We start from the raw sequence: 27533 nt of genomic DNA on the forward strand, positions 1-27533 counted from the left end.
TATAGTTTGTCAACAAACCTTTATATTAATATAGAAGTTAATACTGAGTTAGTTATTTAGAGTTTGTTAGTAGGTTGTTAGTTAGTTCCTTACAAACTCTATATAGAGCAAACCTTGTACTCATTGCTCATCTTTTCATCAAATCATTCAATAAGAATAATAAAGATGTTTCCTTTGTATCAAGTTCTCAAGTCTACTTCCCCTATGAACTTCATTTTCAACTCTTTAATCACAAGGTTATCAAGACTTTTCAATTTCTTTTTTTTATGAAAATCGATATTTGGACCAAGGACGGGAGACCACACGCACCGTCCACTATCGTAGGGCCTAATTGAAGTCAAAACAAAGTTCTGTATGGACTAGACCAACAGAAGAATTGTTGGCATTTAGAACATGGGACCTAAACAAGAGCACACTCCCAAGTCTCAAGCCTTCACCACTCAGCTAACCTTTGGGGTTTCCTTTTGAATTTCTCTTAATAAAGCAAAAATATATGCTATAATATTACAGTATCGTAAAGGTTTCGGACATAATTTATCTAGTAAAAATTAAACTTGTGCTTACCTGCACATTTTTCAAAACCCACCTTTGTTTGTAAAATAAGTATTCGCCGCGTACAACGGTAAAGACTAATCTCTCATGTGAGTTAGGACCACAACGCGCAAAACAACATGCATAGCCATAAGTTGTAAAGAAGTATGGGAACTTAATGACCAAATTTCTCTATTTTATAGAGTTATGAAAACTTGATACTCTTCAAAAAAGGGTTATTCAATGCTCTGACTTGGGTCACCTAAGTTTCACATGGCGGAGTACATAAAGGTCTTAATCTTTGACCCAAGTTTCACAATAGACCTTTTTATTGTAGTCTTTTACAACTAGTCTTGCATTGTGTCCTTCAATTTTTCCTTTGACATTATTCTTTGTCTTGTACATTTATTTTTCCTTACGATCTTTTGGAATTAAGACGTGGTCTCACACATTATCCTTCTTAATAGTTTGAACTTCTTCGTCTGCTAGACCTTCCCGTCTTTTATCTTGCACAACTTCTTCAAAATTCACTAGTTTATAACTTGCAGAAGGACATAATAGTGTGAGACTATCCATTCCTTCAGTTTCCATTGAAGAAACCCTTCAAGGGTTGTTACTCGTCTCCAAGTGACATAAGTTATATACAGATAGAAAATCACATTCTTGTGAGTAAAAATTCTGTCGAAATCTAAATCGTTTCTTTTTTTATCTAGTGCATAAGTGTAGTTAAGAAAACTTTATTTTGTAAACTATCGTTGATCGATTTTCTGATGTGATTGTGCAACTCTTGTCAATAATTCCAAGGTATCATGAAGAGAATTGTAAGTATACTTATTTGCATCTGATTGAGATAAAATGGTCGAGACAAATCAAATCTAAAGCTTAGTATATACACACGGTTTGAAATTATTTATGCAATCATTGTCATTCATTTTCATCTTAACAATACTAATGACTAGGGGTGTTTAAAACCGAACCAACCCAAATCAAAATTCGCAAACAACCATGTTTGGTTTGGATTTACTTGGGGCACTCTTTGACACACGCTTGTGGTTTCTTTTTGCCACATGAAAAAACCAAACCAAACCTCAAACTTAGAGAAGCACTCACTACGCCGAAACACTTACTCAACCCAAAATAGCCCTTTTAATTATATTTTCTTTGGACCTTTTTTCTTCTTCTTATTCTTTAAATTAATAAAAAAAAAATATTGTGCAAATCATATAAAATAAACACCAACCTTATCTATAAAATATTTCACCAAAACCTCCAAAATAAAGAATAAACTTTAAAAATAATATCAACGAAGAGGTAATTGTAAATACCAATGATTTTGGGTATATTTTCATGATATTTATACAATAATTTTGTGATAATTTTTTGACAATTTTCTCTCTCATACTTACTTGATATTTTTATTCTTTCTCTTCCTTTTTATCTCTCTTTTGCTTCTAACCAATAAGAGAGAGAAAACATGGTTGTCGCCAAAGTAAATAAATGTACAAATATCATTGCTCTATTTTCACTCAACCTTTTTTTTCCTTCATTGTGTATATTGAATCGATTTTTTATTGTTGCACCTTTTGTTTATCTACCTTAATCATATTTGAAATTAATTATTAATTGCTATAAATTTGTTTAATTGTTACGGCTACAATAATTAAAATTATTGTCAAATTTTTTAAATCATTTCAAACCACGTTGATTCAATTTGATTTGTTTAAAAAATCAATCGAAACAAATCAAATTGTATATTTTTTTATCTTATATTTTAAATACTCCTTTCATTTTATTTTAAGGCTTAATTGAACTCCCGGTCCTTTAATTTAATTCTTTTTTTTAAATTGGTCCTATAACTTTTAAACGTTTCAATTTGGTCTTTTATATGTGTCTAAGTCTGTCAATTTGGTCCTATTTCCTTAATTTTAACTCCTTAAAAAAAGAGACCGTTGGATAAAAGAGATCCATCAGATTTAACAGTGTATCACCAACACCTAATTTATTCTACTTTTCTTCATCTTCTTCCCACATCTTCATCTTCATCTTCATACAACATTCATCAATCTTCATCATCTTCATAAAAAAGCCTAATTTTTTCTTTTAAAAATTATCATTTTTGAAATCACATAATAAAACTCTTAAATCTAGAATTAACACCACCATCTTCATCTAACTCACAATCAAAATTAACACTCATTTATCAAATCAATCGCCTTCAACTATAAATCCAATTTATCTTCAACCATAAACTCAATTCAAAACTAACACCCAATTTTTTTCACCTTCAACCTTCTCTCTCACAACCGGAAGAAGTTCTGTCATAAGCGTTCCTGGACTGAGCTCAATTAGATTTACACCTTTGAGGTGCTTGATGAGTTCAGAATTGGAAGTGGGTTGGCAAGAATGTTCTGCCAAAAGGAATACAAATGAGAGATTGAAGAAGAAAAGAAATGGAGAATGAAGAGAGTAGTGTTACGGTAATACTGTTACCATTACTAGGTGGGTTGCAAAGGGAAGATCGGTCGATGGAGATTGTAAAAGAAGACGAATGGCATTGTGCGACTGTGATCTATTTGTTATTTGTTTTCTTTGTTCATAAAAGAATTGACGCCATTGAAGGTAAAAAAAAAAAAAAAAAAAGGTGTTAGTTTTGAATTGAGTTTGTGGTTGAAGATGATGGATTTGATAAATAGGTGTTAATTTTGATTGTGAGTTAGTTGATGGTGGTTGTGTTAATTTTAGATTTAACTATTTAATTATGTCGTTTTTTTTTTTAGTTTTAATGATAATTTTTTAAAGAAAAAAATTGGGTTTTTTATGAAGATTGATGAATGTTGTATGAAAATGAAGATGTGGGAAGTAGATGAAGAAAAGTAGAATAAATTAGGTGTTGATGATACATCGTTAAATCTGATGGACTTCCTTTATTTAACGGTCTCCTTTTTTAGGGAGTTAAAATTAATGAAATAGGAATAAATTGACCGACTTAAACACATAATAAAGGATCAAATTGAAACTTTTAAAAGTTATATGACCAATTTAAAAAATTTAAAAATAAGTTAAAGGACCGGTAGTTCAATTAAACCTTATTTTAATTATCCAGTCTCAATATAATTATAATTTTAGAATTGTTTCAAAATCGAGTCAAAGTGGATCTAGAACACTCCAAGGAGTGAATAGAATCATTTTGGCGGGAGTTTTGTACAGTCTTTCTCCCTCTCATGACAAAAAAAAAACTTTCCATCGATAGAATGAACCAATAAACACGAAGAAGACGATTCAGTGAATAAAAACACCACCGTCTCATTCCCTCTTTCATCAACAATGAGTTCAAACTCAGATCCAATGATACGTTACTCCCACACAAACCGCATCGTTCTTCTCATAGATCTAGACCCACTCCTCCTCCTCCTTCACAACACCACCACCACCACCAACTACATCAAAAACATTCTCTCCACCTCTAAAACCCTATTTTCTTTCCCTCCACTTTCCACCTCTCTTTTCGCCTTCAAATTCTTCTTCTCTTCTCTCCCACCTCATCTCTCTTTCTCTAAACTCCATCCTTTTCTCCCTAAACACTCTTTCTCCTTCGATCACCCTTTCTCCACTTTCAATCTCCTCTCCAAAACCCTATCCACTTTCCCGAATTTCCCTCTAACTTATAACCCGAAAGCCGCAAATCTCATTGATTCCCTCACTCAGCTTCTTCATGATTACCCCTGGGAACCTAATTCCGACGCCGACACCGACACCACAACTCCTCTTGTTTCTCCTAATTTAATTCTATTGTTTACTCCTTTTTTCAATTCATTTAATTCACTTGCAGGATTTTTCGATTCTGATGAGGATTCGTTGCGAATTGAGAATTCTTTCTGTGATAGGTTTTTAGGGTTTTTTGGGAATGTCAGTCGTAGGTTTAGGTCTAAGGGTGTTCATTGTAGTTGGATTGGTGTTAATAGTGATGATAAGGAGGATGAGGTTGGTATGATTCGTGGTTTGTTTGAGATTGGGACTGGGAAATTGGGTTGGGGTTTTTGTTCTTTGGATTCAATTTTGCTTGGTTCTGCTCTTGTTCCTTTTGGTTTGATATATCCCAAAATTGGGGTTTCGTGGATTTCTGTTCGTTGTTGTTCTAGGGAAGTTAAGGTTCAATTGACTCTTGAGATTTTGGATGTGAATGGGAGTCCTATTGAGTACAATTGCTGTGATCTTGAAGTTTTGGATTTTAGGGTTTTCGGTAGAGGGGAGGATGTGAATTTACAAGGTGGTGGAAGGAAGGAGAGGCTGTGGAATGTGTGTTCGGATGGAATGGCGAAATTGAAAGTTACGGTTGTGCGCAAGTGTGATGCATTTGTGAAGTTTAGGTCATGTCTCTCTGATTCGGTTCTGGTGCGTGAAGTTTTAGGGGAATGTATGAAGGGAGATTCGGGTGGGTTTTTCGCTGATAGGGTTCTTGAGTTGCTAGCAACTGAATTTGGCTGTCAGGGGCGGCGAAAATCTGTTCCCGTTTGGGAGATGTTGTTGAGTTATCTTTATAAAGAAGATTGTTGGGCTTTGGTGTCGGTTGACAGTGGTAAAGGTGGTGGTTCTTGTGTTGGTATTCTTAGGCCTTTTACCGTTTCTTCGGCTCTTTTATCTGTTTTGGAGGATCCACAATCAGCTTCTGATTTTGGTGCAGCAAATATGAATTCTTTTATTAGGACAGGTATTTTAAAATCAGATCGCATATTTCACAAGAACAGGGATTTGGTGGATTCTCAGGTCAAAGATGTTGTGGGAATTAAGGGTGAGCAGAAAAAGAAAATGACAGATTTAAGTGCACTTCGAAACCTCACATGGAGCTCCTTTTATGATTTGGTATATGATCAATTTGAGATGGATCTGCATGAGGTTTACTATGCGATGGAATGTAACAAGTCAAAGAAGTTGAAATTTTTAAAATGCTGGATGAAGCAGGTGAAGAAATCTAGCTGCCATGATCTGAATTTGTCAGAATATCCCAAGCCAAATCAGATATTTGCAGAAGGGACTGACAGTAAATTGAACGAGTTACCTCAAAATGGTGAACAGCCAATCCCGCAGGTGGTTATGTCAGCTGGAATTAATGCTGAGGTTGATACGAAAAAGGATGATGCGGTGCTTGATTGTGGGTTAGAAACATCTGAAGCATTTTTTAGAAATCTTTCAAACAGGATTCAACAGGGAATTGAATCTGATGTCATAGACCTCGTAGCTTTGGCTGAGCGACTTGTTAATTCATCTATTTACTGGCTATGTCAGAAGGTTGATAGGGAAACAATTCCTCTGATCCAGGTCCATTCTCCTCTGAAAGATAATAATGCTTGTGGTAGCATGGTTGTATCTGAATTAGTAAAACAGTTGTTGAAGGATCCCAAGGACATAGCTGCAAAGCATAAAAGTAGAGATTCGTCCTCTCAGGCATTTGATGCAGCAGGACCAACTACTATAATCACAGAACATGTTGTTAGAGAGTATCCTTTTATCACATTTTCCGTAATTTATGTTTATGATTATGATGCATATTTTGTTTTCTAAATTTACGGTTATAAAATTTGTGAAATTTTGTTTCATGTTTTTCCTTAAGTAAGAATTAGATATGAACTGCAAATTTTATTTCGATTGGAAATTTTACAATCAGAGGTTGGACGCGGAATTGAAGATTCCAGTAAACAGAAGTTTGTCAAACAAATATGCCTACTCTTAGAGAACATTCAGTGCCACATGGAAGGGGGGTTCTTTGGTGATTGGAACCTTGAAAATTATGTAGCAAAGATCATAAAAAGCAGGTACATGCTTATATTAACTCGATTGAGATGTCCCATATGTTCGCTGTTAATTGTTCTGAAAAGTTATATTATGCTTTAGCATGAACTATGGAGATTTAAGGATTTCTTAGTTTCTGTTTGGAGATCAGTCAATAACTCAGTTTATTCTCATTTTGCTGCAATTATGCCAATATATATGACATTTTTTGGTGCTTGCTTCTTGTTTTGCTATGTACTAGAGTTTTTATGAGTTTCTTTTAGTTTGATTCTCTTTTTTCATGGAAACAATGAACTTTAGTTAATAACTGCCTAAAGTAAAGAAAGCACACACACTTATGATTGTGAAACCTGCGAAATTTCAGATATTCTCACACCCTTGAAGACATTGTTCATAAAATCTACAACAAAATGGATCTGCTTCTGTTTGTAAATGAGGATGAAGCCCCGGATTGTTCATTTAACAGTGAGGACAGCAGCAAATCATTGGATAGAAAATTTTACGGAGATGAGATGGGTGAAAATGATGTCGGTAATGGACCTTTTTCAGCAGAAAACAAGCCTTTTCATTTGCAGAAGAATGTAAGAGGAAAATTGCAAAGGAATATAGAAGGGGGTCATAATAAAACGCTAATTGAAGCTCTCAAAATTCGAATGCCTGCTTTGCGAGTTTGGGCCCCAAAACAAAAGGGTATGAAATCCAAGAAAGATCACCTTTCGAAGATTCCAAAAAGGAAAGACCGAACAAGTGCATGTTATGACACAGTATGTGAGACGCCAATGACAAGAAACACACGGTCAATGACAAGAAACACTGTATGTGAAACGCCAATGACAAGAAGCACACGGTCAAGCCCGCAGTCAATAGGTTCAGATGACCACAATTACATGGCTGATGGGAATCAAGTATGTGGTTCAGTTGCTAAGGCATTGTTTCAGGTATGATCTTTGATTTGATTAAACAATACCTCACTCAGACTGACAGAAAAATTGTATATGCCAACTACAAGAGCAAATTGAGGCAAATTCTGAATACTAGATATAATCTAACTTGACATAGCTCTTTCAGTTTAGATTGTCAGTATTCGACCACTAATGGTGGAATGTTATTGTTTGGACTCTGGATTCAGATTGGTTTCCCAGTATTTACATACATGTCAGCTGATTCATTACATTATAATAGTAAATAAATCATATGCTCAATTCGATGCATTTGTATAATCAGTTTCTATTTTAATAGCTACTAAACTCCCTTTTTCTATTAGATATTGCTTTCTGTTGTAGATACTAATATCTACTACCAAGTGTAATACTGGTGTGGTCCGAATATTCAGTGATGTCAGTTTGTTGGTTAAGTTTGTAAAACTTAAATAAGAATTTCCAAAGATAAGCTTAGGTATTGTCTCCGAAAACTTCTCTTCTTCTGTTTGATGTGTCAGACTCACATTATATATGCTTTGAGGACGAAATTCCTCCTTAAATCATCATATCCACACAAGACGGATGAATGTGTAAGATAGCCGTAATGATCAATGTCTTTGCACTCCAATTGTTTGATAACTTTTTTGGCTAAGTATCTGCTTGGTCTTTTCCTCTAATCATTATAAATAAATATTGTGATTCTCAGACGTAAGATCTTGCAACAAATTTATTTTTCAGTTTTTATGATTGTTGTTGATTCATAGTTTATACTTGTTTGAGTGTATCTATGGCTTGTACAGTTGTACTTGTGTGCTTGTTATTTATGGTTGGTTATTATGAGCAAGTGGGGATTCAAGAATAGTTTGTTAGATTTTCTTTATCTATTCGGTAGTTTATATCATTCTTGTTGGAGGACTGAATATCATAACTGTTGGCATACAATTGCGAAGTTTGATTGCAAAAAGATGCTCCAACCATATATCCAGTGATGACCGCCTTGGAATGGGTTTGAGGAAAGATTTGAACTTGTGATTTTTTATGTGATGTATATGTGTTCGAACCATAGTTAAAAAAAGTTCAAAAATATTTCCAGTCATCGAAGAGATTACTGGGATAAGTTGCAGATTAGGTCGCTCTCTTTAAGACATTTCGTGACATTTCCTAAAATTGTGCAAGTAGATTATCAACCACGACGTCTCCAGATAAAACAGCCCAACTATATTTGTATTTGGAGTCCTGCACTGAAGGGTCTGTTCTTGAAATACACCTTCATTATGGTATTAAGATCACTCGAATACAAAACACTCAAATGTGGTACAAAGACTACTCTGCTATGATAACCACTCAAATGTGGTACTAAGACTACTTTGATATGATAACCACTCAAATGTTATCACCATTCTAACCTCTAACTTCTCCAAGGGTAGAGAATATTGAAAGGGATTATAAGACCATTCTTAATTTTGTATGGACAATATATCTCAAAAGAAACTATGGTCTTAAGAATACTCTTAATTATGAAGGGGCATAAATTGTCAAAGGGACTATGCTCTTAAGACTATTTTTAATTTCGAAGAGACATTATATCTCGAAAGAAACTATGGTCTTAAGAACACACTTAATTTCGAAGGGACGGAAAAGAGAGGGGAGAAGTGACTTGGAAATGCATCAAGCAGAAAGAGGGAGTTGTCTATTACTCAATAGAACTCTTTGGTAATTGAAGTGAGGGAGAATTTGATAAGGTCTGATTAGGACCGTCTTGAAAACAGGTAAGGAACTTGACCCTAACCCCGATATGTCGGTAGAATCTACACTATAAAAGTTATTGACTCAAGAACAAAGGAAAAGTTCTCACAATATAGAAAAAATTAATTAATCTTCAAATTATGAGTTGAGAAGTACATGAGTTTCTTATTTACCTAAACTTGAAATACTAAAAATAATTTTAAGATTAATTATACTCGCAAAAATTGAAACAAATTTTAAAAATTGAGACGGAAAATATACTCGCAAAATTTTATTATATAGGATAACACGTTTTACTTTGGCATATGACAAAGAGAATGCTTATGCAACCATTACGAGCAGAAAGTCAGATGTATATAGTTATGGAACAGTTTTGCTAGAGCTAATAATTAGAAAAAAGGTGTTAGATGATTCTTCATTGATGGAAAAAAAAAAAAAGTCACATTGTGTAGTGGGTTAAATCTGTGTTGGAAGAAATAAGAGACAAAAATAGCATTGTTGATTCAAACCTTGTAAAGGAGCTTTGGGATGATAAACAAGAGACAAAAATAGCATTGATGATTCTTCATTGATGGAAGAAAATCATATTTTAAACTCCTTGCGATTCCAGTTATAAGCCCCTGTTTCTTCTGGGTGTTCAACCGTGGAGAATAATTTTTCTGGTTTAATTGTTTATGTTAATTAGGATGATATCACTACCATGGACAACTATGACTTCACATGAATAAACTTTTCAAGTTTGATCAGCAAAAATTAAAGAATTAAAAAATCAAATGTTTAATCGTTGATTTTCGATGTGAAATTATGTCATGCACCATTCTCAAATTTCAAACACAGCACCATTTTCCCAAAGCCCACATATGGGTTTCACAGATCGAAAGAGAGGGGAAGGCTGGGCAAAAGTACATGGCAGAGAGTGGCTGAGGAAAAAATACATAATGAGTGGCGATGCAGTGGGGTGCGGCGGTGGCACAGTGGGTCAGTCAGGACAGAAGCTGTGATGGAGAGAAGGGTTGAATGTGATTTGATACAGGCATGTGTAGTGTAAGCTCGGGAAAAACACTGTGAATGTACTCCCTCAAATGAAATATAAGCGAAAAAAATGTAGTTGAAAAGTTGTTTGTGGAGTATATTTTTAAGCAGATACATCAATTTTTTAACTATCATTTTTGCTTATATTTCATTACAGATTAATACCGTATGCGACATGTTAGACTCGCACACCCTAGTCTTGGCCCTTCAGGATATATAATTACATTTTCACAGAACAATCAAGTTTTGCAGCCCAAGTTCTAAAAATCAGTTTTGGAGACTGAAACTGGTATTCTGAACCAAATAACCAGTTCAGTTTGGGTTGTATGAAAACCTGTTCAGCTTGGTCTGGCTTACTGAACTGAACCAAACCTTTGATAATCAGAATAATTCCAAAATACTCTAATCTTTGGCATTCCACATACCTCCCTCTAGTTTAGAGCTCAACTGCTCAACTTTTAACTTCATTTCATTGAATATTGCTATCTAAATAATTGGCTCCGCATTGGACATATGATATCTAGTTTGCCTATTTTACATATTAGATGTAATGTAAAGGACAACAGGATACAAGTGAACATCAAAAAATGAAAAATCTGTTAATGAGGATTGAATCGAGAAGTATCCTCAGGCACATACTTAGGCCTCATCATATTATAATTGTATTGGTCATACTTTGTATTAGAATAACCAGCGGCCCTCATTTCAAGTGGCTTTTGCTCGGTTCCAACAGCGCCCGAAACTTCTTCACTCTTTTCCCGTCGCCGGTGTCTTGACCTTTGTTTCTGGATCTTGGATTTAGTGGGAGCTGGAATCTCACTTGATCCATAAAACTCAGCATATTCCTGTCTCTTTGATGAATGGTGCTTGCTCGGCAAAGAAGGATCCTTGGGAGTGCTTGATTTTACCTTAGCAATCTTTGTTTCTGAATATTTTTCGGCTGCACTTTTAAGATGGATCTTCCTGGTTTCAGTAAGAGGAGGAGCAAGAGCACTCTGCCTTTTGACCAACAGTGGCTCTAATTCATCTTCAGGCATCAGAAGACGATCTTTCAGTGGTGTGAGGCCTCTCCTAGTGCTATCAGGTCTGAAATGCGAGGGTATAAATTTAGGAAAATGTTACATAGACACATTTTATTCTCATACACCTCATGAACTAGGAAGAGAGAAGAGAAGAGGAAAGAGAAAGTGTGCTTGTGCAGGGTCCACGTGTCACATTTTTATGTGGGTGTCAAAGAGTGTATTGCCACCTAAGGATGTCTATGTATCATTACTCATAAATTTAAGGATCGAACTAGTAAATTCTTCCAGAGAGAGCTTCAAAAGATCAACAACTTGTCTAAAGGATGGCCATCCCGTCTCCTCTTTAGTTCTCTCTAGAGTAGACTTAGATTTATCACTGCTTGCTTCGCCTTTAAAATCTCTTTCTGATGGTTGCTGCAGCATGTATGCAATGTAAACACCAAGAATAAAATATAGCTCTTAAGTTATTTTATCATTACAAATTTTTTTGAGGAAAAATAGGCATACCATTTTTTAAAAGAAAGAGGATCCCAATCCCTGCTGAAGCATGGATGCAGCATATCCTACTATCACAGCACCAACAATTGTAAGGATATCTGCAGAAAACCAGCAAGAGTAATGCAATTTAATATAAAAATCTAAGTTAATTGGTAGTAGAGAGCCTATAGGGGACTAAATAGTAAGATGAAGCCACTAAAATAATAAAATTAAAAGTCACTTAACGGCGACTATATTCCCACAGATGATTATTAATGGTGCCTTCTCTTCCGGTTGATGATCATCTTGATGGTGACTTTTGTTTTGTTGTAACAAGCTGTGTGCATATGTCATGTATGCTCCAGCTTGAGGGGGGTATTAAAATTAAGATGGGTTTACAATAAATGCATTGGATGCTTAATGAGTAAGCAGTAGCCTAGGAAGTTGTATACTATATAGGATTAATAAGAATCAATCTAGGAAGTTGTATACACTAGGAGTAAGAAGAATCAATCTAAAGATTCTTAATTTTAACAGTCTCGATGAGTTAACTAGAAAGCTAAAACTTTGTTTTCAAGTTTGTTGAAGCACAATAACACAACAGAGATGGAAGCAGCATTGATAAGAGATCAACGACAGGAGGAACACAGTGGTCTTCAATTGCTTGCACCACAAGTTACAGAAGCCAAGCACTAGTGAAGAGTTAGTTAGAGATAATAACTAACTTCCTTGAATATAGGAAAGTTAGGCAGTGATGTAGTGTAGCTAGTACATGTTAGTCTTATAGTGCAGTAGCAATAACCAACTATAAAAGACAATTCTATAACTAACTTCATTTCAATGAGAATTCTACACTTTCTCTTTCACTTTTTCTCTGTTTTCTCTCCTTTTCATTTCAACATTCTTGAGATTTACATGCCTGTTCCCAATTGTGTATGTAGAGTACGTTGTTCATGTGAATTCATGTGTAATGCAAGACGCAATCATACTCTGCTTTATGCCATTAGGTTCTTAATTGGTTTGAATGAAAATTTTGCTATGGTTAAGTCTCAGATCTTGTTGATGGATCCTCTACCCCTGTACCCCCCTGTAAAATTTACAGGGGGGTAAATCAAAAAAATTATTTTACAGGGGGGAAAACCAAAAATGACCTATATTACAGGGGGATAAAGTACCATTAACCCTATTTTTTAACTGTTGTTGATGATTTTAGTAGATATACTTGGATAACTTTAATGAAATCAAAGAGTGAAACAAGGCAACATGTCATTGATTTTATCACATTAATTGAAAACCAACATGATTGTCATGTGAAAATTGTTAGAAGTGATAATGGCCCTTTGTTCATTATTCCTCAATTTTATGCTTCAAAAGGAATTTTGCATCAAACTAGTTGTGTTGAAACACCTCAACAAAATGCAAGGGTGAAAAGAAAACATCAACACATTTTAAACATCACCAGAGCTTTGCTTTTTCAATCACATTTACCCAAGAATTTTTGGTCATATGTTGCTATTCATGTTGTTTTCATCATGAACAGAGTTCCCAGTCCCATTTTGAACAATCAAACACCTTATTTCTTATTGCACAATCAAACTCCTGATTTGCATCATTAAAAAGTTTTTGGCTCTTTAGCTTATGCATCAACTCTTCAGGCAAATAGAATTAAACTTGATCCTAGAGCAAGAAAGTGTGTTTTTCTTGGTTACAAAGAGTGGAATGAAAAGGGTCATCCTTCTTGATATTCATTCTAAACAAATATTTGCCTCTATAAATGTCACTCATCATGAGTGCATTTTTCCTTATAAACAAAGTTCTTCAAATGTTTCTTGGGATTATCATACCCATATAGCACAAGACTATGAAGTCAGTTCTGTCACCAATATCTCTCCATCTACTGAAACTGTGTCTGACATTTCTCAACCCCCCATTTCAACTTCCACTAATAATCAAATCCCTTCCACCTCTGATACTGCTCCACCTCCTTCTTTACCTGTTGTGCACAAATCTACTAGAGTTAGATCTGCTCCAAGTTATTTGAAAGATTACATATGCAATAACTCTTCTACTACTTCATCATCAAAATCAGTCAACCCAGGTATTTCTTATCTCATCACTCATTTTCATTCTTTTGATCATCTTTCTCCATTACATAAAGTGTTTTCCATTTCTATCACACAAAGTACTGAGCCTAAAACCTACAAAGAAGCATGTCAGTCTGAACATTGGTTGAAAGCTATGAATGATGAATTAAAGGCTTTAACTGATAATGGTACCTAGTCCATTGTGAATTTACCACCCAATGTGAAGCCAATTGGAAGCAAATGGGTGTATAGAGTGAAACATAAGGCAGATGGCTCTATTGAAAGGTACAAAGCCAGACTGGTAGCAAAAGGTTACAATCAAATTGAGGGCTTGGATTTTTTTGACACCTTTTCTCCTGTTGCCAAACTCACAACAGTTAGAACTCTTCTAGCTATTGCTTCCCTCAAACACTGGCATTTACATCAGTTAGATGTAAACAATGCATTTCTTCATGAAGATTTGCAGGAAGATGTTTTCATGAATATACCAAAAGGATTTTTCAGTTTGCTTGGCAAAGTTTTCAAGTTACGGAAAAGTCTCTATGGCTTAAAACAAGCTAGTAGAAAATGGTATGAGAAGTTGACTGCATTGTTACTTCATGAAGGATATTGCCAGTCCTCCCCTGATTACTCCTTATTCACTCTTCAACATAATAATGATTTCACAGCAATCTTAGTTTATGTTGATGACATTATATTAGCTCGTACTTCTCTCACTGAATTTCAAAGAATCAAATCTATTCTAGATGCTCATTTCAAGATTAAAGATTTAGGCATTCTCAAATACTTCTTAGGATTGGAAGTTGCTCACTCTAAAGAAGGCATTTCAATTTCCCAAAGGAAGTATTGTTTGGATTTACTTGAATCTTTTGGTCTCTTGGGCTCTAAGCTTGCATCCACACCTTTAGATACTTCAATAAAATTGCATCAAGACACAAGTCAACCTTTTGAAGATGTGTCTTGCTACAGGAGGTTGATTGGAAGATTGTTGTATCTAAATACCACAAGACCAGATATTTCTTTGGCTACTCAACAGTTGAGTCAATTCTTAAATGCTCCAACTATTACACACTATAAAGCTGCCAGAAGAATATTGAGATATCTTAAAAATGATCCTGGTCTTGGTCTCTTCTTTTCTAGAGCTTCAGAAACCCAAATTCTTAGATATGTGGATGCAGATTGGGCAGGTTGTGTGGATTCCAGAAGATCCACAACTGGATTTTGTTTCTTTTTAGGTTCTTCACTCATGTCTTGGAGAGCTAAAAAGCAAGCAACTGTTTCTAAAAAGCAAGCAACTGCCACCTGTGAACTTCAGTGGTTATTATACCTACCGAAGGACTTCAGAATTCACTGCAGCAAGCAACCAGTTTTATATTATGATAGTCAGAGTGCAATACATATTGCTTCCAATCCAGTTTTTCATGAGAGAACAAAGCATTTGGAAATAGATTGTCATCTGGTCAGAGAGAAGATTCAAAAAGGAATACCCAGACTTCTTCCTATCTCAACACATGAACAATTAGCAGACTTTTTGACAAAGCCTTTAGCACCTCCAAAGTTCAATCAATTTATTTGCAAGCTTGGACTGATAAATATTTATCATGGTCAAGCTTGTGGGAGGATGTTGAAGCACAATAACACAATAGAGATGGAAGCAGCATTGATAAGAGATCAACAATAGGACGAACACAGTGGTCTTCAATTGCTTGCACCACAAGTTACAGAAGCCAAGCACTAGTGAAGAGTTAGTTAGAGATAATAAGTAACTTCCTTGAATATAGGAAAGTTAGGCAGTGATGCAGTGTAGCTAGTACATGTTAGTCTTATAGTGCAGTAGCAATAACCAACTATAAAAGACAATTCTGTAACTAACTTCATTTTAATGAGAATTCTACACTTTCTCTTTCACTTTTTCTCTCTTTTCTCTCCTTTTCATTTCAACATTCTTGTTACTCAATAAAGTTTTCATATGCCCCGTTTCTTAGTTCAATTCTCAAAAATTCAGTAAATTCACATCAGCAACATTTTTTTTTCATCAAAATATGTGTTAAAGAAGGGGACCATTGGTGCAATGTTGGTTTTATTGCTCTATAACTAAAAGGCCATGGGTTCAAGGCATAGATTTAGCCTCTTGTTGTAGAAATGCAAGGTATGGTATGGCTACCTGCAATATATTCATAATGGGTTTGACTCTCCGTAGATCTTGTCAAGGCAAAATGTTCATATAATCACTTTTTTCAAAGCATAAACAAACAGACCCTTTATGTATTTGCCAAACAAGTCTAGGTTACAACTGCTCCTTTAAATTTGACAATTTGACAACAGAATCGAATCAAGAAACCTACCATTGCATAAAAAATAAAAAAACAACTAATAAAATGTGTGTTTGGTATACCGGTGGCGAGAATTGATAAAACAATGTTTACACTCTTGTTTCTGTCGCTTTGCCTTTTTCTTTTCTCCATAACCTTCTTTCATCTATCAACACCGATTCTTTTTCCTACATCTCAATAATTTCATTCATCCTTTCAAACGGAGTGAAATTCAGAGGGAAATTAAAATCCCTTCTTTAATGGTTTCATGATTTATCTGTTTATGCCTTGCAGAGGGATAGTCAGATCTGTGTGTGGTTGTGAGTTTCAGAGGTAAAAAGTGCAAGATCTGGGTGGGGTGAAGAAGAAAGTTATGGGTAATTTGGTAAAATGTTTCAATCACCAAAATTTAAAATCCAAACTCGATTTTGCTTTGCTGTAGAAGCTAGGATTTTCAGCTTCATCTCTACTGGCGTTTTGGACCCAAAACCACGTGAATCACTTTTTCTTCATCCAAACAACACAAAAAATGGGGAAACTGCGTTTTGTAAAGTAAACGTGGGTTTGGCTTCTGAAAACGTGTTGCCAAACACACACACTGTTAGATGAAAAAAAATGCCATCAGAGATATGCAAGGAAACTATCGCAGAAGCATTTGTCCAACAACTGATGTTTGCATTAGTCTCTGTTCTTTCTTCACTGATGCCAAACAATCAACACACAAACTATTTTTCTCTGTTCTTTCTTCACAACTGATATTGATATGACCTTATTCTTCTTTCTTTTCTTTTAGTTTGTGTAAATTGTAATCGGTTGGTGATATCCAAAATTCAGAACCTGTTTTGTACTTACATGTTTGTAAGGTCAAATAAAAGCACCAGACTGTTATCATATAATATATCAAGAGAGATGATGATTAACCAAACATACCAAACAAAGATTTAGAATTTAAACCTGTCAAAGAAATTGAACTAGATTGATAATTACAATCCTCCTGGTTGAGAAAAATTTGCCGAAGAGCGGCATTTCCTCTATCAATAACCAACAAGGAACAAGTTGGCCGAATGTACACCACGTCAAAATCATTTGAGAGCTTAGCATCCTCACCAGGCCCGTCCCTGTAGCCTGCGACATTTGACTTTCCTCCAGCAATGGTTGTCACACCTAAAAAAAATAAAAAGATCAGCTACAATGAGTCATCATTTGTTTTCACAGTTCACATAGTAACAGAACACTTATCTATTGAATTTGAATAAGAAAATTTATTTTCAAACTCAACTTTGATGTTGTCAGATACTAGTAGACCATATTATTCCTCACTAGATCCTGAAAACATGTATTCTTTTAACTTGGTTAACACGTACCAGCATCTCCAATTTTTCTGATGGCCATATTCTGAGTATCAGCAACATAAACATTCCCTTTATCATCCAGGGCTATGCCTTTCGGATAATGAAAACGAGCATCACTTAGCTTTCCGTCCACATGACCTGTTCGGCCCAGAAATGACCCAGCCACTAATCTTTCTCTACTATCTGCAATAATATAACGAAATAAAAGTGGGAATTAATTGCTAAGTCCAAATATCTGTTTCGTTAACTGCAACTGATGCTGCTCGCATGCTGCTATTTGCATACATAAATAAATAAAGTACAATGAAGCTTATGAGTTCCTCCTCTTTTTTTTTTCTCTTCATTTTCTTCTTCCTTTTTCATCTTTGTGTTTGGAGAACTAAGAGCTCATTTACTTCTTGAGTTTTCTATTTCCATTTCTACTGATGCATTATGGAAGTTTTTAAAAATTCGTTGTTTTCGGAAATGCATTCTCTCTAGTTAGCTTCTATATTCTGTCTATCACAATTAGAAAGAAAAATTCATAAACAAATGGCATTCCAGCCACCTACATTCAAAGAAAAAATTGAAAATGTTGTTAGAAAGTTAACAGACCCTAAGCAACCAACCATACATACATTGGGACAACGGCGGGGTGATTCGAACAATGTTGCTATTAATTGCATCAACAGCAAAGAGTTCATTTCATCCTCGTCTCAACTACATAACCATTCTCAAATTGAACAACATTCCCATCTGATAACGTCACAATACAATTAACAAATTAGTCCTCAAACTCTATGAACATAGACACCGGACACTGATACGTCGACACCAATAATAATTTAAAAAACATAATCACATAGATGAAACCTGATTTTGAGGTCTTGGTGTTAGACAATTTCCGTATGAGAAGTGAAGATAGATGGTTGATCAATGTTCCTCCTGATAAATCTATCACACCCAATAAGGAATGAAGTTTGAAGAAAAGGGAAAATGAAAAGTTAGTTAGTTAGTTAACCTAAAGGAGTAGCGTGAGCTGAAAAATGAAGAGAGAGGAGAGCAAGAGCATAAAACAGTACGAAGTTTCTCATTTTAGTATGTTTGTGAGCCAAATTCAACATCAAGTACTTGTACTTTTACTTCATTGTTCCCTTCACCGACCCAATCTCTTTCACACATACAAACAAACACTAGCACATCAGGAAAATATGTTGATGTAAATGTTATAAGAAATACTTTTTTTAGGGAACTTTATAAGAAAATCTTGTGGGTTTAACTTTGCAAGAACAATAGATACTGCACCCTCCTGTCACTATTTATTTATTTTTTTTAAGAATTCTGTAGAGACATGAGTATTCCAAATATTTGAATATAGTCACATTTGTATTCATATGTTTACTCTATCATTTTATGCGATTAATATGGATGTTGTGTGTTTGTTCACAGCTTTATCTTTTTTTATTTTAGCAAATTTGTATTGTATCGACAAAATAATATATCAAATTGAATGAATGAATGAATATCGTTTATTTTTGTCAAAAAAAATATTTAACTTTTTTCCGTATGTATGTTAAAAACAATTGTTAAACCATCAATTGATTGATTCAAGTGGTAAATGATTTTCATCAATTAAATATGTGGTTGGAGGTTTGATTATTTGTCTCATGCGAAAGGAAAAAATGAGGGGACAAAAAACACAATAAATATTTCAATCCATTATCATTCATTTTCTCTCATCTCTTAAAAAAAAAATAAAGAATAAGATAAATCTATTTTTTGAAATCTTATTTTTTAACAGCTTCTCATTTGAATGTTTTTTTAATTCTTTTTATATTCTAACTTTTTTAAAAAGTCATAAGGAAAGGATGTAATGCTCTTATCAGTGATTTTTTTTTTTTTTTTAAAGTGTTTTTTTCTTAAAAAACCTAGAACAATCAACCTCTTAGTTTTTGGATCCAATCATATAAAAGGGGTTTTTGGTACAGAATATAGGTGAGGAAAACACAAAAAGGGGGGTTGAATTGTGTTGCCTTTTTCAAACTTACACAAACACTATAACGCCCTATTTTATTATTTATTTATTTTAATTGAGTTTAGATGTCTTTTTATAATTTAGTCGATTTATTTTGATGAGTGATATTTTGTTATGTTATATGTTGGTATATATTAGTAAAATATATTATGTTATTTGGTGTTGAAATATTATGTTATTTGGTGTAGAAATATATATGTTATGTGATGTAGAAAAATATTTGTTATTTGGTGTAGAAATATATTTGTTATTTGGTGTAGAAATATATATGTTATCTGGTGTAAAAATATATATTGTTATTTGGTGTAGAAATATATATTTTATCTGGTGTAGAAATATATATATGTTATAGAAATATATTTGTTATTTGTTATAAAAATATTATATATATATATATATATATATATATATATATATATATATATATTAATATTGAGACTTGGAGGGCAGATTTGGAAATAACAGAAAATAAGTAGGTTAAGGATTTATATAAAAGGGGAGAGTTAGAATTAGAAAATAAGGATTACGTAAAACCTGTTTTTGGAGAAAAATGGAGAAAATCAAGAGAAGAGAAGAGTCAGATGAGAGAAAGCGGTAGAGTCCTTCGTCGATCAGTGTAAGGTAAGGGTGAGACTAACTTTCTCTAATTCTAAGTTGTATAATTCTGAAATTGAGTTTAGCATGTTGTAGGTTGTAGTTATGAGAATTTGGGAATTAGGTTTTGAAGTTGTAATTGGTTGTTAATAGAGTAGAAAATTCGTTGAATTTGTGTAGAATTGATGTTCATATCATGGGTTATTCTTAGTGCAATGTTTTATATAGTTTTGAGTGCCTTAACATGTATAGAAATAGTTAGACAAGTTTTTGGATCAAATTTGGGCATAGGGAAGTTAAAATTGGGATTTTGGGGTGAAAAGTGAGTTTTTCCCGAGTTGCTCTCTGACAGCACGTCCTGTTTCATGTTCTTGCGTCTTTTTCACACGTTTCTGTATTGAATTGACCTTTGGTGTAAACATGAAAGTTTTAGATAATTATGTTAGCTTTCCAGTGGCTTTGGTTTGACTTGAAAATGATTTTTGGTTTTTGAGTTATAATGAAAATACTCCAAAGAGGTCTTAGTGAAATTTTATGAAAATTCAGCATAACCGTTTCTAAGTCAGTCCAAAACTTAGAGAATAATTCCAAACCTCAAACTAGAAGTACTAGGAGTTTAATTAAGGGGGCTTAAGATTATTTAACCTATGTTGTGATGGATCTAATTGGTTTGACGTGAATATCTTTGTTGAATAATTTGAAATACATATACTATATGAATGTTCTTGTTGAATAATTTGAGGTACATATATTATGTGAATATTGTATGATATAAAAATAATGTTGTTATACCATCAAGTGGTTATTATTAATGTTGTTATGATTCAAGTTGTTGTATGTTGTTGTCTCTGCTGTTATTGATTATTAAATTATTAAGTTGCATATGTTGGTCAAAGTTGTCAAGTTGTAAGTTGTTGTTCCAAGATATTGGAGTCATATGAGTTGTTGAAGTTGTCTAAGTTGTAAGTTGCTGAGTCCATGCATATTCATTTAAAGTTGAGGGCTTGATGCTCTGTGAGTGTATTTATGCTCTTTATGTTGAGGGCTTGATGCCCTGGTTGGTACCACATGCATGATTAAGTTGTTGTAGTTGCATTGTCGAGTTGACGTCGTTGTTGTCGCATTGTCGTTGTTGTTAAGTTGTCATTTATCAATGAGTTGTTAATGAAGAATTATGGGAGAGAGAGACTTTTAGTCCCCTTGCACATCTAAGAGAGTTTTACTATAATCTCAAATATTACAATTGTTCAATCACACAAGCAAGAGACTTTCAAATGCTCAAACACACAAGCAAGAGACTTCTTATTGTCTAACTTAATCAAATAAAAGGTTGTTTGATTTTTACACTTGATATACAACAAAGGTGTGAACAAAATACAAAACACAGTTAGACTCCTAAGACTTTATAATTTCTAAGATATAAACTTGGTAAGAAATTCTTAAATGTTTATGCTTTTTTGAATTTGACATATTAATGGCACTTGTAAAAACTACAGAGTCTTATTGATTTTTTCAAGTCTTCGACTCCTTGTATAGGGAAAAAAAATGAGAGACGTTACAGAGTTGTCAGAGCATTAAGAGTCCTTAAGAAGCTTCCAAATCAAGACATTGAGAAGAGCTTCATTGGTTGTCGGTTGATATTATGGCTTCGTCTAAATTATTCACAATTATGCAGTTGCAAAAATCTCAAATAAACTGGTTGGGGGGGGGGGGGTGATAACTCTAAATTTTTCCATGGGGTTATGTCCTCTATGAGACACTCGAATATTATTATTTCTTTTTTAGTGAATGGGGCGCAAATAGAGGGGGTCAAAGGTGTGAGAAGTGTTGTTTTCAATCATTTCAATAACCATTTCAAAAAGGTGGAGATAAATAGACTAGGTTTGGGGGATTTATTGTTTAAGACTACTGATGATGTTGAGGGGTTAATCTTATTAAACCTTTTTTGATGGGGGAAACAAACGAAGCGATGTGGAAGTGTGTTAACTCTAAATTTTTCCATGGGGTTATGTCCTCTATGAGACACTCGAATATTATTATTTCTTTTTTAGTGAATGGGGCGCCAATAGAGGGGGTCAAAGGTGTGAGAAGTGTTGTTTTCAATCATTTCAATAACCATTTCAAAAAGGTGGAGATAAATAGACTAGGTTTGGGGGATTTATTGTTTAAGACTACTGATGATGTTGAGGGGTTAATCTTATTAAACCTTTTTTGATGGGGGAAACAAACGAAGCGATGTGGAAGTGTGTTATTTTTAAGAGTTCATGGCATGATATAAACCTCGATTAAAGACTTTTGGGATATGTTGAAGGTGGATTTGATATTATTTTTTTTTGTGGAATTTTACTGTAATGGCAGGTTGACAAAAGGTTTGAATAATACTTTCATTGCTTTAAATTTAAAAGTGGAGAACCCGCAAAGACTGGCAAATTTTAAGCCCATCTCTTTGGTTAGTAACTTGTTTAAAACTGTGTATAAGTTATGAATTGTAAGCACATCTCTTTTGAAATTCATGTGGTGGGTTCTTGGCTGCATGAGGCAACATAAGTTATGAATTGTAAGCATGGTAGTATTCCTTTTGTGTATTTGAGGCTGCCTATCGGTGGTGATCCGAGAAAGCTTCAGTTTTGGTATCCTTTGGTTGATCATATTAGAGGTAGACTGTCTGGTTGGAAGAGTAAAAAAGTTTTCTTGCATGGTTGGCTGATTCTCCTGAAATTTGTATTGTCGTCCATTCTGATCTATTTTCTTTCCTTATTTAGTTGATAGTGGAAAACACAAACATAAAAGTTGGGAATGAAATGGTAAAGAACAATTACAGTTTATGGGTGTTTTAATTTTATTTACAGAGTGCATAATGTGAAGAAAGGAATTCAGCGGTAGTTAACTACCGCTGGAGGCATTTAAGTATTTTATTTGTGTCGTCAGGAAACTTTTGATGTCAAAAAAACTACTTTCTAACTTTTAACATAATTTGGATTTCAGTTCTTTTTATTATTTGAAAGGATCTCAATAAGAGACATTTTAATAATAAGACGGAACAATTTTCCTCTTTATTGAAAAATGTTAAACTTCAAGTTTATTGGTGGCTATTATGCCCTTTTCAATTTTTAGTACACGATTTAAAGATTGAGTAATTTGTTATGCTTTCAGGTTGTAAGATAATTCTTTATTTTCCTTCGACTACTGTGTAGTAACTTATCTGTGCTTTTGTATCATCTAAACATTTTAACTTTCTTTGATACACCTTGTACTAGAGGAACTTTAGTTGATTTTTAATTTATTTGTTTAACTTTTTCAAAAAATAAAATAAAGACAAATGTAATCAAAAATTTATTTTCATAAATTTTTATTTTATTTATTTATATATTTTGAATTTATCTAACGAAAGAATAAACATTGTTCGAGTCACGACAAATCATTTCTTACATAGAAAAAGAAAAAATCTCCTCTCCTCTACGAATAGGAATTTATATATATATATATATATATATATATATATATATATATATATATATATATATATATATATATATATATATATATATATATATATATATATATATATAATAATTAAAAATGAAAAAGCCATAAATATAGCGTCATAGGAGCGAAAATCCATCGCTGATTGGACATTTTGTGGCTTTTCCCACCTTTACCTACTCTCGTAGTATTTTTATTTAATTTTCAGAAAAATATTTCTAGTTATGAAAAAAAGTGACGCGTAAAAAACAAAAAAACAAGAAAGAGGTCAAAATTGAAAACTTTCGCCACATCAGAATAAAAAGGCACGTGTCTGAATATCATTGGCTAGCCCACGTAAACCTCTCCTCCACCCTTTCTTCTATTTGAATCGGAAGCTCTAATTCTCAGATCCACTTCTTACCCACCGGAACCAAATTTCTCAATCTCTCTCTCTCTCTCTCTCTCTCTCAATCGATCTTTCACAAATAGGTAAATCTCTTTCTCTCTCATTCTCAGATTTGTATCAATTCATCGGATTCGTTCGATCTTCGTTGTATGCATGTGCGTTAACGATGTATAATTTGTCTGGATCAACATTGTGTGAGAAAATTGTTGATCTGTTGCGTGTAATTAGGGTTTTGAATTCGTGTATGTTCGGATTTATGTTTTGTTTGTGCTTGTGTTTCGGATTTATGTTTTGTTTGTGCTTGTGTTTCGGATTTATGTTTTGAATGTATTCATACGGATCTAGCTGGATCGAGGTGGATTTTTGGTTTTACGATGATTTTGTCGTGTTAACCTAGTTTATTTGTTTGTATTATTATTTAATGCATGTACCAAAATATTGAATTATTTGATTAATATATGGATAATTGAATTCGTAAGTTCTTTGAATTCATGAATCTTAACTGAGTAATTTGCTTTGTAATGTAATGTAATGTCGTTGAATTGGATATTGTCTTTGTTTTTGTTTTCCTGTGTGTTTGTTTCAATGCTCAAAATCATTATATCTGCATGTTTCTTGGTTATTTCTCTTGCAACATGCAAAACATCATGTCTTATTTATATGTTGAAATTCAATTCAATTCAATTCATATCTATTTGATTTGATTTTGATGCCGAGGTGTTCTTAGTTATAATTGCGGTGTAAATTTTGTGGTGCAGGTTAAATAAGATGGGAGGTGGGTTTAGGGTACTTCACTTAGTAAGGCCATTTCTATCATTCCTTCCTGAAGTTCAGACCGCGGACAGGAAAGTGCCGTTTAGAGAGAAGGTCATCTATACGGTGATCTCCCTCTTCATTTTTCTTGTTTGTAGTCAGCTTCCTCTGTATGGAATACACTCGACAACAGGTGCAGATCCATTCTATTGGATGCGTGTTATCCTTGCTTCAAACCGTGGAACTGTTATGGAGCTTGGAATCACCCCCATTGTCACTTCTGGACTTGTAATGCAGCTTTTGGCTGGTTCTAAGATCATTGAAGTCGACAACAATGTCCGCGAGGATCGTGCTCTCTTGTAAGTAATTTATTTCTGCATATTTCTTGTTGAGTTTTGGGTGCAATATGGTGGAAAATTTTGTTTGATCTAATATGCAAAAGTAGATTGGCTAATGAGATAAATTACTCTTTGCTCGCAGAAACGGTGCACAGAAGCTACTTGGCATCTTGATAGCTGTTGGAGAGGCTGTTGCCTATGTTCTTTCTGGAATGTATGGTAGTGTAGGCCAGCTTGGAGTGGGAAATGCCATCCTTATCATCCTCCAGCTCTTTTTTGCCGGTATCATTGTCATATGTTTAGATGAGCTCCTTCAAAAAGGCTATGGTTTGGGATCTGGAATTTCTCTATTCATTGCCACTAATATCTGGTAAATTTTGCTTTGCCTTTTTTTTTTTCTCTTCCCTTTTCTACATTATCATTATTTATGGATTGCGCTATTGCAACTACTATACAAAAAAAAAAACTAAGGATGAATTCTCTCATTTGGATGCAGTGAAAATATTATATGGAAAGCATTTAGTCCCACAACCATTAACAGTGGTCGGGGAGCTGAGTTTGAGGGTGCTGTTATTGCTCTATTCCATTTGTTGATAACTAGAACAGACAAGGTTCGTGCCCTTCGGGAAGCATTTTACCGGCAGAATCTTCCCAATGTCACAAATCTGCTAGCTACTGTCTTGATCTTCCTAATTGTGATATACTTCCAAGGTTTCCGCGTGGTTTTGCCTGTAAGGTCAAAGAATGCCCGTGGACAGCAGGGTTCATATCCAATCAAACTGTTTTACACCTCCAACATGCCCATTATTCTTCAGTCTGCCCTTGTTTCCAATCTCTACTTCATTTCCCAGGTAGTAGAGTTGAATTATGGTATGTTGCTAATTCGAGTAAATATATTTCTATCCATTTTAACAATATGATTTTACTGGATTTTTACAGCTGCTACACAGAAAATACAGTGGAAACTTCATTGTGAATCTGTTGGGCAAATGGAAGGAATCTGAATATGGAGGTGGTCACTCTATTCCTGTTGGTGGCATTGCATACTATATAACTGCACCCTCTAGGTAATTATACCCATTAGATTCTTTGCCTAGTTTCATATAAAGCTTCAATCGATATTTAATGATATTTATTGTCTTAGCTCTAATTTGTCATTTTGAACTGTTATGTTTTACAGCTTAGCTGATATGGCAGCCAATCCTTTCCATGCATTGTTCTACCTTGTGTTTATGTTGTCAGCATGTGCCTTGTTCTCTAAAACTTGGATTGAAGTGTCTGGTTCGTCTGCTAGAGATGTTGCCAAGCAGTTGAAGGTACAGATTTGACAAGCATTTATGTAAAATTCTTTCTTGTTCTATACTTTTATCTAGTACTTAGGTTTATAACGAGCATTTTTTTCTCAGCACATGTTCATAACAAAAATATTCATTTGCTGAAAATAAGCAGCGTGACTTGTTTATTTACGAAGTGTCAATATGCTGAAAGTTTTTTTTTTTCCCCAATCGTTTTATTTACACTTGTCTTCACTTAAAACACTTTGCTGATTATTTTTTAGGCTTTAAATACTTGCTTCTGATTTAACAGACTGAATTTTTTATCATGATGGCATCTCTACTATATTGCTTTTCTGCAGTTGATAACTGTCTTAAGGCTATTCACTTTTTAAACACTGAAATTGGTCTTTGTAGTGAAGTCTTGGTTTTATTTCTTTCTAGTTCTAAACAATCATTTTTCAACGTGCAGGAACAACAAATGGTAATGCCTGGTCATCGGGAATCAAATTTGCAAAAAGAGCTGAACCGATATATTCCCACTGCTGCTGCATTTGGAGGAATGTGTATTGGTGCCCTAACAGTATTGGCAGATTTCATGGGTGCAATTGGTTCCGGGACCGGAATATTACTTGCAGTAACAATCATCTATCAGTACTTTGAGACATTTGAGAAGGAAAGAGCCAGCGAGCTTGGTTTCTTTGGTTTCTAAGCTCTGCTCAGTCATCACTGTTGGTGACGCAATCGGGGGTTATCCCGCACCCACAGTTTTGGGGTATTGAGGAATGGAAGTAGGTCCTTTAACACAGTAAGGAAGAACGTAGATTAGCTTGTTAATCACCTTTTTCTCAAGTGAGGAAGTACCAAAGTAGCATATCGTTGTAAACGTTTTTGCATTTTCTTTGAAAATATTTGTGTTAATTTGATATTTCAAAATTAGACACCATCGAGTAAAGCGTACTTTTAGAAGTCAATTAATTTTGATATTTATATTTACTTTTTGTGTTCCATGTCAATTGAAAAGGAGTGGGCTCGCAGAATTCAGGGCAAATGTTTCTTCAACAGAAATCTTGGATGACCTCCCCAAAGAAAAAGAAAGTCTTAATGGATGAGCCATTTTTGCTTATGCTTATCTTGGACTGAGGATATTCTGACTTGTCTTTTCTTATTGAACATATTAAATGAAATTCTAGCTTACCTTTAACGGACATATTCTCACACATTAGCCTCTCGTTTTAGCTGTTCCTTTCTTGCAATACTGCCTTTTAAAATTTCAGGAACCATAATACAATACAGACATCATATGTCACGGTAGCATTATACATCTTTTGTGAGCGACTACGTGTCTTGTTGATATCTAATAAGAGCTCACAAGTAGTGTATATATCCTCGGAGTTTATTGTTGCATCCTTTTCCAAATTCTATC

The 27533-nt window shown here is 34.2% G+C and overlaps 2 protein-coding genes and 1 pseudogene across 2 annotated transcripts; 2 read left to right on the forward strand and 1 right to left on the reverse strand.

Annotated features, from left to right (window-relative positions):
- The first annotated feature begins 3721 nt into the window (after positions 1–3721).
- LOC11416493 (uncharacterized) lies at positions 3722–7581 on the forward strand. The gene is made up of 3 exons (XM_003628393.4): positions 3722–6026; positions 6150–6341; positions 6683–7581. Exons 1-3 carry the CDS (start codon positions 3856–3858, stop codon positions 7260–7262), a joined length of 2943 nt encoding a protein of 980 aa, XP_003628441.2. The 5' UTR covers positions 3722–3855; the 3' UTR covers positions 7263–7581.
- A 2683-nt stretch (positions 7582–10264) lies between these two features.
- On the reverse strand, positions 10265–18503 carry LOC11415480 (uncharacterized; annotated as a pseudogene).
- Positions 18504–23674: 5171 nt separating this feature from the next.
- Positions 23675–27104, forward strand: LOC11408450 (protein transport protein Sec61 subunit alpha). Its single transcript, XM_003628398.4, has 7 exons — positions 23675–23825; positions 24501–24854; positions 24976–25203; positions 25330–25684; positions 25773–25900; positions 26014–26149; positions 26580–27104. The coding sequence occupies exons 2-7, from the start codon at positions 24511–24513 to the stop codon at positions 26817–26819; spliced, it is 1431 nt and encodes a 476-aa protein (XP_003628446.1). The 5' UTR covers positions 23675–23825; positions 24501–24510; the 3' UTR covers positions 26820–27104.
- Positions 27105–27533: the final 429 nt, after the last annotated feature.

This window comes from Medicago truncatula, chromosome 8 (genome assembly GCF_003473485.1).
Source record: "Medicago truncatula cultivar Jemalong A17 chromosome 8, MtrunA17r5.0-ANR, whole genome shotgun sequence".
In the NCBI taxonomy this organism is placed as follows: domain Eukaryota; kingdom Viridiplantae; phylum Streptophyta; class Magnoliopsida; order Fabales; family Fabaceae; genus Medicago; species Medicago truncatula.

Bases quoted from the DNA above. Each gene is read 5' to 3' on its own strand.
- LOC11408450 (XM_003628398.4), top strand. From the start codon at position 24,511: ATGGGAGGTGGGTTTAGGGTACTTCACTTAGTAAGGCCATTTCTATCA. The intron at 25,685-25,772 runs GTAGTAGAGTTG...GGATTTTTACAG, and splicing joins ATCTCTACTTCATTTCCCAG to CTGCTACACAGAAAATACAG. The intron at 26,150-26,579 runs GTACAGATTTGA...TTCAACGTGCAG, and splicing joins ATGTTGCCAAGCAGTTGAAG to GAACAACAAATGGTAATGCC.
- LOC11416493 (XM_003628393.4), top strand. From the start codon at position 3,856: ATGAGTTCAAACTCAGATCCAATGATACGTTACTCCCACACAAACCGC. The intron at 6,027-6,149 runs GTATCCTTTTAT...AGTAAGAATTAG, and splicing joins ACAGAACATGTTGTTAGAGA to ATATGAACTGCAAATTTTAT. The intron at 6,342-6,682 runs GTACATGCTTAT...GCGAAATTTCAG, and splicing joins GCAAAGATCATAAAAAGCAG to ATATTCTCACACCCTTGAAG.